Raw genomic sequence first — 12,763 nt, 5'->3', positions numbered from 1 at the left:
CACGCAAACCCCGCGGGATTTACCGCGACAACGAAGAGCTCAGCGCGGCGCCGAGGCCGAGTCCCGGCTCGATCCGCACCACCGACCCCGCGCGCCTCCCCCCGCCGCGGGCAGCCAACGGCCTCCACACCCGGCCCTGCGGGTGGGGGCTCGGGGCCAGGCGGGTCTGCCGAGGCCCTGGAAGAGGCACCGCGAGGAGCCGGGACCCGTGGAACACCGGCAGCCCGGTCTCTTACCGGACTCCCCGGGGAGCCGCCGAGCTGCGCTCTCCGTCCCGGGAACGGTCGCCACAGAAACAGGAAACGCCTCTCCGTGTCCCGGAAGTAAAAAGGGGCGGAGGGCGCGAAGCCGCGCATGCGCGTTCCCGCACCGCGCAGGGCCGGGTAGGGAGGGGTGAGCGCGCTCCTCGGCGTTCCTGGGGAAACTCCACCCGGGGGCCGCGAGTCATAGAAATAAAGAAGAACCCGAGTTGGAAGCGATCCGTAAGGATCGTCGAGTCCATCGCCGGCTCCGCGCAGCAGTGCCCAAACCCGCGTCTGAGGGCCCAAGCGCTCTGAGCTCTGGCAGCTCTCCTGTGAGGAGCCGCAGGCCGCCAGCAGCTCCCCTCAGCCCGCCCTGCTGGGCCGAGCAGCTGCTCCTCCCCAGGTGCAGAATCCAGCGCTTGCTCTTGTTAAACTCCACGCAGCCGGTGATTACCCAGCTCTCTAATTCTCCCTCTGGAAGGACCTCTCTCCACCCTCGGTGGAGTCAACAGCTCCCAGTTTTGGAGTGTGAGCGAACTCGTTCAGAACACCTCCTCGTCCTACGCCCAAGTCATTCAGGAAAACATGGAAGAGAACTGGCCCTAAAGCAGAGCCCTGAGGAACAGCTCTGAGTTTCCAGGGGCCCTGCCTTCCATCAGCGCCTGCCCGCAGCACCAACAGAGACAGCGGGCTGTTAATAGATGGCACACAGCACCTCAAGTGACAGCTTTAGAACAGCAACGCGTGTGTTTGTGTAGTGCCAGGGATTTACTCTAAATACGGAGTTCATCATTAAAAGCTTGGCAGGATTTGCTGTTCAACACAATGTGTTTGCAGCAACTTCTGCCGAAGTGTTGGGCTGGGTTGGCAGTGCTCACCTCCCAGCTGCCCTGCAAGCACTGCGTCCTCACAGCAAAAGCAAAGGAGGCATTGCTTCACCGTCAGCAGCTTTGTGTGCTGACCTGTGTAACTAATTTGCTGGAAAAATGGTTCCCTGGTACTGATAGTGTCTGGTTTGACCTGGTGCTAGCACAGTGCCACCAAAGACCTCTCTGGAGAGAGGAGAAATCAGAACTCCTTATGACCTCCTCTCCCACCCAGTCTGCTTCGCTCTGAGCTTACAGTGCTGAGCTCCATCACTGATTTCTCATGTCTTAAGTTGTGCATGTGCAAGCTGCCTGTCAAGCCTGAAAATGCAACATGCACAATTACAAAGCAAACCTTAAAACCCACCTTACAGCTTTCACACCCTGCTTTGGAAGAACCTGACACCATTTTGGCTGGAGATGGGCTGAAATCCTACTGCCTCAAGGCCAATATTGTCTCTAGTTTCCACGTTGCAACCTACTTCATTGATTTTTTTTTTTTTCATCTTATATTTGCAAGCTTTTCAGAAATGTTCCCTTTTGTTCTGCTGCTGTACAGGACTAAGTACAAAAAGGTCCCAATTGTTTATCAGGGCCTCTCAGCACTAAAGTAATACAGAGAAATAACCATTAAATAAAGCAGTCTGAGGGTAAACAGCTGGCTGCTGCTTTGTGACAAATGAGTCCTCAGACACTTCAAACTTTGTGCTTCGCTATAATATTAAACTTCAGCACTGCAGCTTGCCCAGTGACAGCTTTCATGGAGAGAACACGCTGTGCTTGTGTGGTTGGCCTCAGGGCATCTCCACAGAATCAGTGCAAAATCTGGCATAGCAACCAGCTGAAATACTCCATGGCTTAGAGCTAAGGTTTGGATTGCACAGTAAAGAGCACCGCACCAGCTTTCTAATCCTGGGTAATTCTCTACAATAATAGAGATTTTCTTACAGAATGGGTAGCAAGCAGCTTGCTGTCACACAGCCTGCTGCACTTGTCAGGCCAGGTGTATGAGCTACTGAGGAAATGCAAGGAACAGTGTGTTGGAAATGTTCCAGATAGAGGCAATTCTGTCCAGAAAGTACAAAGTGAAAAGCGGGGAAGCACTGAGAACAACGTATTTTTCCAGCTTCCTTTTCTCAAACCTCGGCAGTTGCTGTGAGTATTCAGCAGGGCTGGCTGTACATTGCAGATTCCTGGCTCAGTGTTTCCACTGAAACCAGCCCCACAGACCACTTTCACAGTTGCCCTAGATCCCACTTTGTTGCCTTGTGACTACATTAACCCACTGCCTATCACAGTCGCTCTGGTTTTGCCTGTTTTATTTGGACTCCTGTCAGTAGTCACTCATTCTAAGCAAGACTCCCAGTCCATTTATTGCTGTCATCATGTTACAGCAACCAAACTTCCTCTTCTCTAGAACAGAAGCTTTTTGGCAGTTGTGTCTCTTTCCAGAAATGTGAAGTTTAAGTTTGCTTGCTGCTTTTTAGATTTCCCAGAGCTCTGTGTAGGCTGTGAGCAGAAATCTCATAGCAGAAAATCAACGACATCCTCCTGATTGTAAGGAAAACCTCCCCTTCCCTTATTGGCCTATCGATGTTGCACTGGGCATTGTAAAAGCAGAAGCATGTAGGTACAAGTGCAATTTGAGAGCTGAATTTCACATGCTGCATTTCAAGCCCAGGCCAATAGCTGGCCTGACTGAAACCTACCAAGCAACTTCTGCAGCAGTCTTAGGTTTGCTTTATAAGAAGACAGTTGATCTGACCTTGACAAAGAGGACTGAGGCTGCACCTCTCCCATAAGGTCATGAAGATGTAACTCTCAGTGGAAGAAATCACAGACGTCCCACCTTTACCCCAGTGCTCAAGCTCAGGTCACTGGGAGGGAAGCAATTCTGCCATCACACCCTTGGCTCCCCTCCATGGCACAGCCTGCTCACAGAGCTCCCTCCTGCCAGGGCTTTCCTGGGATCCATCTAACTGCCATTGCATAAACACTGGAAGCATGTTTATAAGAAGGGATTAATTTAGGCACAGAACCTTTTCTACCCTTGACAGCTGAGGCTCAAAAGGAGCTTTCTTCATTTCCAGGTGAACAATAAACCCAGAGGCTCTCATCTCAAAGTTTATACAACAGCAAAGTTTGGGTGGCCACAGCTATTGAGATCCCAGTTACCATAAACACTGCTCTTTGTTCTTCATCCCTGCCAGAGTCCTGACAGCACGTCTGGGAGACATGAACCTGGAGCTCCCACCTGCACCGGGAGGCTTTGTGCTGCAGTGTGAGGGCAGAAGGGAGGAACTGGGATGTAGAGGTAAGCAGGTGACCCCACACACAGGCACTCAGGCTGCCTGCCTTCTCCATAGCTTGCGTGCCCGTTTCTAGCAGAAGAATGGTGATCTTCGCTATGATTTATGCAGCCCGTTCCAGCCTTCCTCTCCCTGCCTTCAGCCCAGCCCTTTCTTTGTTAGTTTTTCTTCTATTTTCTCTCTTGGAGCCCGGCTCGCTTTCCACCACACGGTGGTGCTGCAGTTAAAAATACCACGGCGATCACGTAAACAAGAGCACCTGACCGAGAGGTGGGCCAGGAGGTGGCTGCGAGCCAAAGCAGAGGGATGGGGAAACATCCCGAGGTTCTGGCAGCAGCTGCAGCTCAGCACTGACTGAACAACTCTCACTTCTGAAGGACAGCGCAGCACTCCAGCTACACGGTGGCCCACATTCTGTTCTTCAGAGCCCTATCAGTGACTCCTCAGGAGACCACTCACTGCTCCAGCTGCAGTCACAGCAACTGGAGAGATGAGCCATCAGCTCTGCTGCCCAGCAGCAGCTTGCAAAGATTTCAGCCCAACGTAATCCAAATATAGGCACTCTCAGTCTAACAGCTGTCTTGCAACAAGTCCTCTACCCAGATCTGGCCACAGACAGGTCGTTAATTGTTATGAGCATCACAGAACTCCACACAATTGCTCAGTCTGAGTTCAAGCCACCACAAGGGGAGCGCACGAAAATGAGCTCTGCTGCCCAGCCACCCTCGTTAGCTTAAGCAGCGTAAGCCCCGAGCAACCCAGAAAGCCAAAAGAAATGTCACTGTCCCAAACACAGAGCAATTCTTCTATCACCATGGAGTTTTTCTGCTGAATGTTAACAACACTCAAGAACACGGATACCTCATGGTAAGTCTAAGAAACAAGGTAAAGGTCAATATAACCGATCTCCAGTCCCCACGCACTTACGATGCCAAGCCACACTGCCATTTAGACAGATAGCTCCGACCCCTGAGATCACAGAGCTCCAAAACTGCTGTTGAGAGAAGGGTCATTCAGCCTGGCAGTGACTCCTGAGTTCCCCAGAGCAGACAAATTGCAGCTCCAAGCTCTTGCTGCAGCACAGAGTAAGGACTATCTGCAGCTGCTCAGATTCAGCTATTTCTGGTAATGCAGCATGCAGCACTGCCAACAGAGCCTCCACTAAGGGGTTCCTCAGGCAGGAAGAGCAAAGCATTCTTCTCAAAACACTTGAGTCCCTTCTAAAATGTCCACAAAACACAAAGCACTTCCTCTTTCTCAGCTCCTTCCTTTCTACTTTCTGCTGTGATGCCTCTAAAATGTTCACTAATGGCCCGTGGTCCTTTTCAGTTCTCCTCTGCCCTGGAGGGAGAGTTTCTCACAACACGTGCCCAAGGGCAGCCAGAGCTTCTGCCCCAGGAAGGTTGTACTGACCTTAAGAGCCTCTGAGAGTTCTTCACTTGAGCGTGAGAATTACTGGAGGATACAGGGTGGAGAAAGAGAGCAATTCTCTCATTTCCAAAAGATTTAATCTACCCACAGGCAACCCCTTAGGAATTAAAATGTTCTTCAGTGCCCTGAGGACAGAGTTTGTCTATCAGCCAACGCCGTGCAGAAAGGCCCAAGGAAAAGCAGTGAGAAGACATTTTCCTATGCGTGCCTGCAAAGGCACAGCTGCCATTCTTGTGCACTGCATGCATCTGAAAAGCAGCATCCATGCGGATCCCGGGGGTCCCAACTGAACTGCTGTGTTAGTTGTGAAGGGCTTGGGTGCTCCAGGAATCCTTATGCACAAACCCAGGGTAGGTGCTGAGCTGTCTCATCACTGCATTAGTTAAAAAAGCCTAGAAAGCAGCTTCACCCAGGCAGCAGGGGCAAAATAGAGCTTTGTGAAAAAACAGCTTGTTAAAGTTGACCTAGAAGCCTCCTTTGGGTAAAGGGGTAGGAAATGATCAGGTGGCCAAAGATAACAAGGATAAAATATCGCCCAGCAGGATTTAGTGATCGTTTAGACTGGAGAATAACCAAGCCAGGCCAAGCAGCAGGGTGGGTGAATGGAGCCAGGCAGAAAAGTGAAGCAACCCATGAAACCCATGAGGCTGACTGAAGCGGGGAATCGGCGTCCTGCCAAGGGGGGGATGGGGAGCGGGTGACAGCCAGGCTGGGTCAGAGCAGCAGCAACAGCCATACTCACTCAGGCACTGCAGACCACTTTTATTCCTGAGAGGTTTGGCACACAGCGAGCAGCTGGTGGCACTGGAGAAAACCCCTGGCACAAGCTGGTGCCGATGGACCTCTTTCCAACTCTCTTTTGGCTCCTTTGTTTCTTTCTCCTTCTCTTTTGATTGCTCTTTGTTCTTACCCTGGAAGGAGAGAACAACAGCTCCGTTACACCTTGCACTGCTCACAGTTTGTTGGTGAAGCCAAGCAGGAGGACCCTGGCACAGAGCAGAGCAGTGCGTCTCTCCCTCACCTTATCCTTCTGCCAGGACCCGGTGACACGGCTCCGCAGGGAACTCAGGCGTCGCATCACCTTTGTGCCTTTCTCTGCTTTCTCACTCTTTCCACTGTCCTCATTTCTGAAAAAGACCAAAACCATCTTACCTAAGGAGAAGATAACTGGCCAAGCACAGTTCAAGGAGATCGCTGATGAAGTTTATCAGGATTGCCTTAGCACCCCATCCCTGGGCTCTCCACCCCCTGGAAGACCTGGTTTAACATCCATCATTATTGAAAACAAGGACATGAGCCTTTGTATTCTGTCCAGCTCTGGTTTTGGTTGGAGCCATGCACAGTGGGGCCCCAGTCCAGGCTGAGCCGTGGCAGACACCAATATTCCGTGTGCACCATTAGTAGAGCAGAAGAGCTTTGATGAAGGGGGACTAAAAATAAGAGTCTGCTCCATGGATGCAAAGCGTGTGGATTCCTGCCCACCTCACTTACTCGTTAGACAGGAACTCAAACCAGGTGAGATTCTGCTGGGAAGAATCACTGCCTTCTTGCACACAAGCTCTCTTTTTCGCCCTGTTCATGGAGAAGACATCAGACACACAGCAAAAGACACAAGAGCAGATCTTTGGAGACGGGCAGAGATACAGAAGAGGTATTTGCATATTCATGCAAATCATGCCTGGCTTCACTGGAAGGATATGGTGATTCTGGTACCCTCCCTGCTTGACCACTGGGCTCTGCACCTCATCTGAGGGTAGATCCCAGGTAGAACAGTGACCTCCCTGCCCAGATCTCTCTACCAGACACACTCACCCGTGATACTGTTTCAGCTCCTGAAGAACCTGCTGTACTATTAGCCTATGAGGGATAGAGCAGAAGAAAAGCAAAAAATTAGAAAATTTCCTTGCAAAGGAATTCTGCATCCCACAAAGAATCAAGCACTGTTCTACAACCAGCTACTGAGCTGTGCCCAGCATAGAGTGGGATCTTCCTTATGGCTTGTTGATGGATCTCCAGTAGCTCAGATGCACACAAAAATCTGTCATCTCAAAACAGCCAGGACTGACAATACCTACACTTGGTCTGGGGACACATGGTCCTTCTCCAGCATCTCCAGAGCAGGGGGTTCAACACCTGGAACAGAAAACACTCTCAGCAGACACCCTGGTTTTCTGTATCACACCTTCCTTCTCCAGTCTGCATTACACTGAATTCCTGCTTGCAGCTAGGTGATGGGGGCTGGCACCACCCAGAGACCCTCCAGCCTCCCTGCATGGCTTTTCTTCCACTTATTTCTGGACAATTCTCTACATTCGTTCCTAGGATACTGTCATTGACTTGTGTAAGTGGGGAATGACCAATACATGGCAATGAGTCACTGGGGACATATCTGTGCTTAGACTGCTCTGAACTGAGATCAGACTCCAAGTCAGCTTGACTTCATCTGGGTGCTTCTGGGGACCACATGGAAGAGAAGGGCAGAGGCTGTCTAGACTTGCAGAGGCTGCATCTCTGGTTTTATAACTCAATCACAGATAAGCTGAATTCATTGGAAGCTATTCGTGTGGTCTGTACAAACCTTCCATGGCTGAAAGAGAAGTGTTGAAACCACAGGGCGCCTGGGGGGAGGCAGCCTTGCAGGCTGAAGGGATGGACAGTGGCCTCAGTCTCTTCCCATCACCGACACGTTCCTAGAGTAGTAAAAAGTCACGGACATCTTTGGTCCTTTGTGCACCAAGAGAGCTTCCATAAGGGCACAGCCGGCAAGGTGCAAGGCAGGGAATGGGGCTCCGATGCCAAGTGCCAGCAGTCACCCCTGCCTTCCCACAGCCCCCCACCCTGTGTGCCCACCCAGCAGCGCTGCACCCCCTCGCACACTCACCGCCTCCCCTGAGCCCAGGCTGGCCGTGCCGCCGGGTCGCAGTGGCTCTATCTGCACTTTGATCACCATGCTGCCCGCACTGCTGCTCCAGGCTCCCTGCTTCCCCCCGGGCAGCTGCAGGGACACACGAGGCTGTGCGCAGGACCCGCTCCCTTTCTCCGCCTCCTCCTGCTCTGGATCACTGCCTCTCTCTGTGGTATCCAAGCTGAACCTAAATCAGCAGAGAGTAAGAAGCCAGCTTAGAAGGCCATCCCATAGTGACAGGCACAGCACAGCCCTGCCGTGTCCTGGCAGTCCTAAAAGGCCTACAGATAAGCCAAGGAGGGCCACCACAGCAAGCGTATGGGAGGGGGAATGCCGGGAAGAGTCAGCTTGGACACCGAGAAAACAAAAGCATTTTGTCTGGCTGCCCTCAGCTGGTCCATGAGCTCCTCAGTCACCTGGGATGTCCCGTGCTGGGATGTTCAGCAGCTCCTGGGACTCCACAGCTGTCTCACCCTTGTAAGAGCTGCTGCCCCACTGGCTGCAGTGCACTGTGGGCATTTAGAAATGGCAGATGTTGTCGTTTGTCGACTCACCAACGTGGAGTCATGTCGTAAATCCTGACTCTCTGGTCCCAGCTTTGAGGAAGGGAAAATAAACCTTCTTCTGGGAAACAAGGGGCAGGGCAACCCCCCAGCACCCCACGGCTTCCTGGACACCGAATGCTGCTGCAATGCCAGCAGTGCAGGTACAGAATGGTGGGTAGGGCTTGGTGGAAAATCTTACTCTCTGCAGCAGGTTCTGCCTGCAGCTCGCTGCTGCTTTGCTCCCACTGCCAGGCTTCAGGAAGCACTTGCTTAAAGGACAGCAGGGCACGTTCCCCTTCCCTGCCCCTCCACTCACACGTGCTTCATCACTGATTGAGGAGACTGACGCAGACGGCCGCTCTGTGCCACCACTACTCGTGTGCCTGTTGCTCTGTAAACTGTGAATGATCCCCGGCACATGGCCCAACAGTGGGTCTGAGAACCAAAGACAGAGCTTGATAAAGGACTGCCAAGATTTTGGGCTGAGATAATTTTAGGGTACCTTATAAAGAGGAGAGATATAAATAGTCATTGCTGGCTTGCACCTAGCTCCCAGCCAGCAGAAGGATCAATATATTTGTCAGCAGGGTGAACGTGCATGCAGGAACCCAAAGCAGAACACTGCAGGCATGGAGCACGGCAGTGATACCAGGCCTGGAAACCACTCCCAGCTCAGCATCAGGACACGCATTCACCCTCTTCTGCAGCCATGGAGGGCAGGGGGACAGAATGGTGAGGCCCTGGCACAGGATGCACAGAGAGCTGTGTGTGCCCCATTCCTGGAGGTGTTCAGGGCCAGGCTGGATGGGGCCCTGGGCAGCCTGATCTGGTGGGATACAACCAGCACACGGCACATGGTTGGATCCAGATGATACTTAAGGTCCCCTCTGACCAAAGCCATTCTATGATTCTATGATAAGAAGAGAAAGGTGCTGCCTCTCTTTATCTACTGGAGTGAGCAAAGATCCCTCTGAGCCAGAGGCTGAAGGCTATCAGGGCAGCTGTGCTGTTCAGGAGTCCCCTCCAGCCAGAAACAAGCTCTTCCCAGAAGGGAGGTCCTGGGCCCAAGACCAGGACAAGAGATTTTCCTATTGCCAAGAGATATAAAAGCTCCCTGCTGCACAATCTCTGTCTCTGAAATCACGCAGCAGCAGTGCTCTAACTCCACCTCAGGCAGCACCATCCTGTGGTATGCACCAAATGTCCCCTCATGGGCTGTTACCTGCGCTTGCAGTCCACAGGTGACAAGGGGCTCTCCCAGCTGTGCCTCCTAGAGGTAGACATGGATCTCACCAACGTGGGGAAGGACTCCGAGGCCTCCTGAAGGTCCGAAGCTTCATCTTCCTCCGCAGGACATTCAACAGTGCTGGCAGCTTTGTTCAGAAAGTGGCAGTCGGCCTCACCATAACGCACCGAGCAGGAGATGGGATTGGAAAAGGCAACATCCACAGACATTTTTCCCAGAGCCCCTGATCTCTCCTCCAATAAGCAAATGGCAGATGCAGCCTGGGGGGCAGCTTCTGGCCGTGCTGCCATCTCTGGCACTGTTTTGTTATCTGGTGGGCTCAGAAGCCCCAGGTCTTTGTAATACTCTGTGCCGTGCAGAGCGGAGTCTGAGAGGAGATCCTCTGTGCTGCTGTGTAAGTCTGCTGCTGGGACGTCCAGCTCTGTGGAAGATGAGTCCTCCTGCAAAGGCACAAAGGCTCATCCTGAGCACAGAGTCCATCCGAGATGCTCGCATACCTCCTGCCAAGGGGCACTTCCCATGCTGGGGCTGCTCTTCTGCATGGACCTGTCCCATACCCACCCGCTGAGCTTGCTCCAGGGACCTACGAAGGTTGCTTCCACCCTAACACCTCTCCATGCCTCATTCCCACTAATGCTCAGCAACAGGAGCACTATAACCTTGTATCCCTAGTTAGCTTGGGTCAGTACTCCTTTCTCCCATCCCTACTCCATCACAGACCCTGCTGAATATGACACTGACCCCTCAGTTTGCTAAGCCCAGCTGCTGCCCTGCATGGTGATAGTGGAAGGAAAGAGGACACTTGCCTTTTCTTCGGCCATGCTGGTGAACAAGGTGTCATCCTCAGCAATCAGGGATGGGAGGAAACGCTTGGGGCTGTGGTACTCCAAAGCAGAGGGACTGCGGTCAGCGAGCTCCCGTAAGCACGGCTTGCAGTCAGATCCTGCAAGACACAGAGGATCACAGTGTGCCATGGGATGGCCAGGGTCAGCCCTGCACAGAGGGGTGGCATCGGACAAAGCCCTCTGCCCCCTTGTTCCTTGTGCTCCCAAGGATACTCATGGGCGGTAGGATGGGAGGACTTCAGGCACCAGTGAATCATAGAATCAGTAAGATTGGAAAAGACATCTAAGATCAAGCCCAAGCATCGGCCCATCCCCACCCTGCCTCCGACCCCCATCCCCAAGTGCCACATCTCTGCAGCAGTGGAAAAGCGCGGCTCTCCCGATGGCAGCTCGTTCCTCTCCACGTGGACATTCCCAGCACTGGGTGGGTGTGAGCTGAGTGTGTGCACAGCATCCAGTGCTCATTGAGAAACAAAACCACGGTCTGGCCTCAGTGCGCGGCGCAGAACATCGCCCAGCTGACTGCAGCACATTCCTATGCAGCGAGAGACAGTGTAAACCTTCGCCACCATCTGAACCATTGCATATGACTCATGGAGGCCTTTTATTCTTCTGAGATGCACACAGCTGAGGGGAGTGGAAAGAGGCCAGGCTGCCGGCTGCAGTGCAGGGCTGAAAGCGTGGGGAAAACAGCGAGAGGTCGTGAGTGACCACATCTATCCAGTAGGAACAGAAAGGCATGAAACTGCTAGAAACCCAATGTATTGCAGGAAAGTGAATTGTAAAAATGTTAATGTGACGAAGATCCTAACAAGAAACCATGCATTCTCCTGCAAGCTTTAATGCTGCATGATGCAGCCTGCAAGTAAGGAGTGCATGGTGCCAGAGCCCAGAAGGCAGCGAGCACCAGGGAGAAGCTGGAGGTTTGGGTCTGCAGGCACCAGCTGTTCTGTGTGAAGCAGTGTTCGTGCGTTCAAACGTGTGCAGCTCTTTAAAGGGGCTTTAAGTTGTACAGCAGAGAAAACAGCCCAGTAAGGCCTTGTTTTAATTAAGAGTGCCTTAGCTGTAAGGCTGGTTAAGGGTCACCCAGTGAGCATTATCATCACTTTCTGATTTCCCCTCTTCAGATGGCAACCAAAAATCAGAGTGCTGGCCAAGCAGTGCACGTTCTGACACAGCCCCCAGGGAAGCTGAGCAGCCAAAGGCATCGGTGGGTGGCAAAAGCTGTTGAATCCAGAAATGGGCTGGGATTGAGACCGGGGTAAGCTGATCAAGGGGAGCAACCAGAGGGCTGGGGAGGTGTGAGGGGGTGAGGACAAATGTTTCTTCTCTAGAAGCACAAGGAGGGAAGCAGGAGGAGGCTGCCTGCCGTCACAGTCTCTTGCAGCCTCAGAGAGAGGAGCAAGGCCTGGAAAAGCAGAGATGGAGCTGTGAGAGCTGGTGAGTGCTCAGCCTGACAGAGGCCAGAGCCCTGCGGGTTGAGCTGAAACAAAGGGGTGTTTTCCTGCAGGGTGGGTCGCGGCCGTGCCAAAGCTGGCTCCACACCAGGCTCCATCCTGCAGCTCTGAAGTGGGTCCCTGGATCAGAGTCAGCTCCTCGGAGGCCTGGAAAGTATTCCCTGTGCCGTGCAGAGCTCTGGCTTTGGCTGTGATGTGCCCTGCAGTTGATGCGCCCCACAGCTCCACACACAGCTCATGTCCGTCCCCCCCCCCCCAGGCACTTCAGACACTGCTGTTCAACACACGATAAATCAGGTTTGCAGCCAGTGGCAGTGAGCGCAGCACAGGGACCGTTGGGCACTGGCACGTGGCTGCGGCACTGGGGACACCATTTTAGGCAATGTGTGAGAGCCACGTTGGATTCTGGCTCCTTGCATTTAGGTCCTCCGTTGGTGACCCTGGGCTGCCACCGTGCAGGGAGCACAGGGATCTGGTGGAGGGGCTCTTTGGGAGAACGCATTTTCAAGCATCAGGTTATGGCAAGGTGAACAAGGAAGGAGCATACAGGAGCTGGGAGCATCCCTGTGTCTGAGATGGACGTGGTCACCCCTCTACCAGCAGGAAGGGCACACCCCAAGGCCCTGCCTGGCTGTTGGAAGGATGCTGCTCCATCTTGCTACCGCAAGGTGCTTGGGGAATGGCCCTGCAGCTCCCTGGCACAGCCAGGCACCTGTCTTCACGTTTCCTCTGCTGAAGCTGGAGATGAGATGACAAAATGACACTTCCAAGAGCACACGCTGTTTGGTGTAGGGGAACATTAAGCAGATTAGGTATTGCAGTTGCTTAGTTCGCCTCTGGCCAGGAACCATAAAAGGTTATTGCTGCAGGGAGCAGCTTCACCAGAGGAATTCCCAGGGCAGAGCTGGGGACGAAGC

General features: G+C 53.0%; 1 protein-coding gene across 7 annotated transcripts in view; it reads right to left on the bottom strand.

Moving 5' to 3' along the window:
- ARHGEF18 (Rho/Rac guanine nucleotide exchange factor 18) overlaps positions 1-12,763 on the bottom strand; it is a 42,026-nt gene that overhangs the window by 26,676 nt on the left and 2,587 nt on the right. For 6 of the 7 annotated variants that reach the window (XM_042887264.1, XM_042887257.1, XM_042887262.1 and 3 more), the window contains exons 2-10: positions 10,351-10,487; positions 9,521-9,984; positions 7,730-7,940; positions 7,427-7,538; positions 6,924-6,981; positions 6,661-6,705; positions 6,340-6,420; positions 5,870-5,975; positions 5,591-5,759 (exon numbers count right to left, since the gene is read on the bottom strand). In XM_042887264.1, coding sequence (XP_042743198.1) covers positions 5,591-5,759; positions 5,870-5,975; positions 6,340-6,420; positions 6,661-6,705; positions 6,924-6,981; positions 7,427-7,538; positions 7,730-7,940; positions 9,521-9,984; positions 10,351-10,365 — 1,261 coding nt within the window. In that variant the 5' untranslated portion in view covers positions 10,366-10,487. The remainder of the gene's footprint in view (positions 1-5,590; positions 5,760-5,869; positions 5,976-6,339; positions 6,421-6,660; positions 6,706-6,923; positions 6,982-7,426; positions 7,539-7,729; positions 7,941-9,520; positions 9,985-10,350; positions 10,488-12,763) is intronic. The other variant, XM_042887263.1, reaches the window with a different exon arrangement.

The sequence above is a fragment of the Lagopus leucura genome, unplaced genomic scaffold (assembly GCF_019238085.1).
Source record: "Lagopus leucura isolate 7727_CA_CO unplaced genomic scaffold, USGS_WTPT01 Super-Scaffold_100076, whole genome shotgun sequence".
Lineage (NCBI taxonomy): Eukaryota > Metazoa > Chordata > Aves > Galliformes > Phasianidae > Lagopus > Lagopus leucura.
This window is presented reverse-complemented; position numbering and strand designations above follow the sequence as displayed.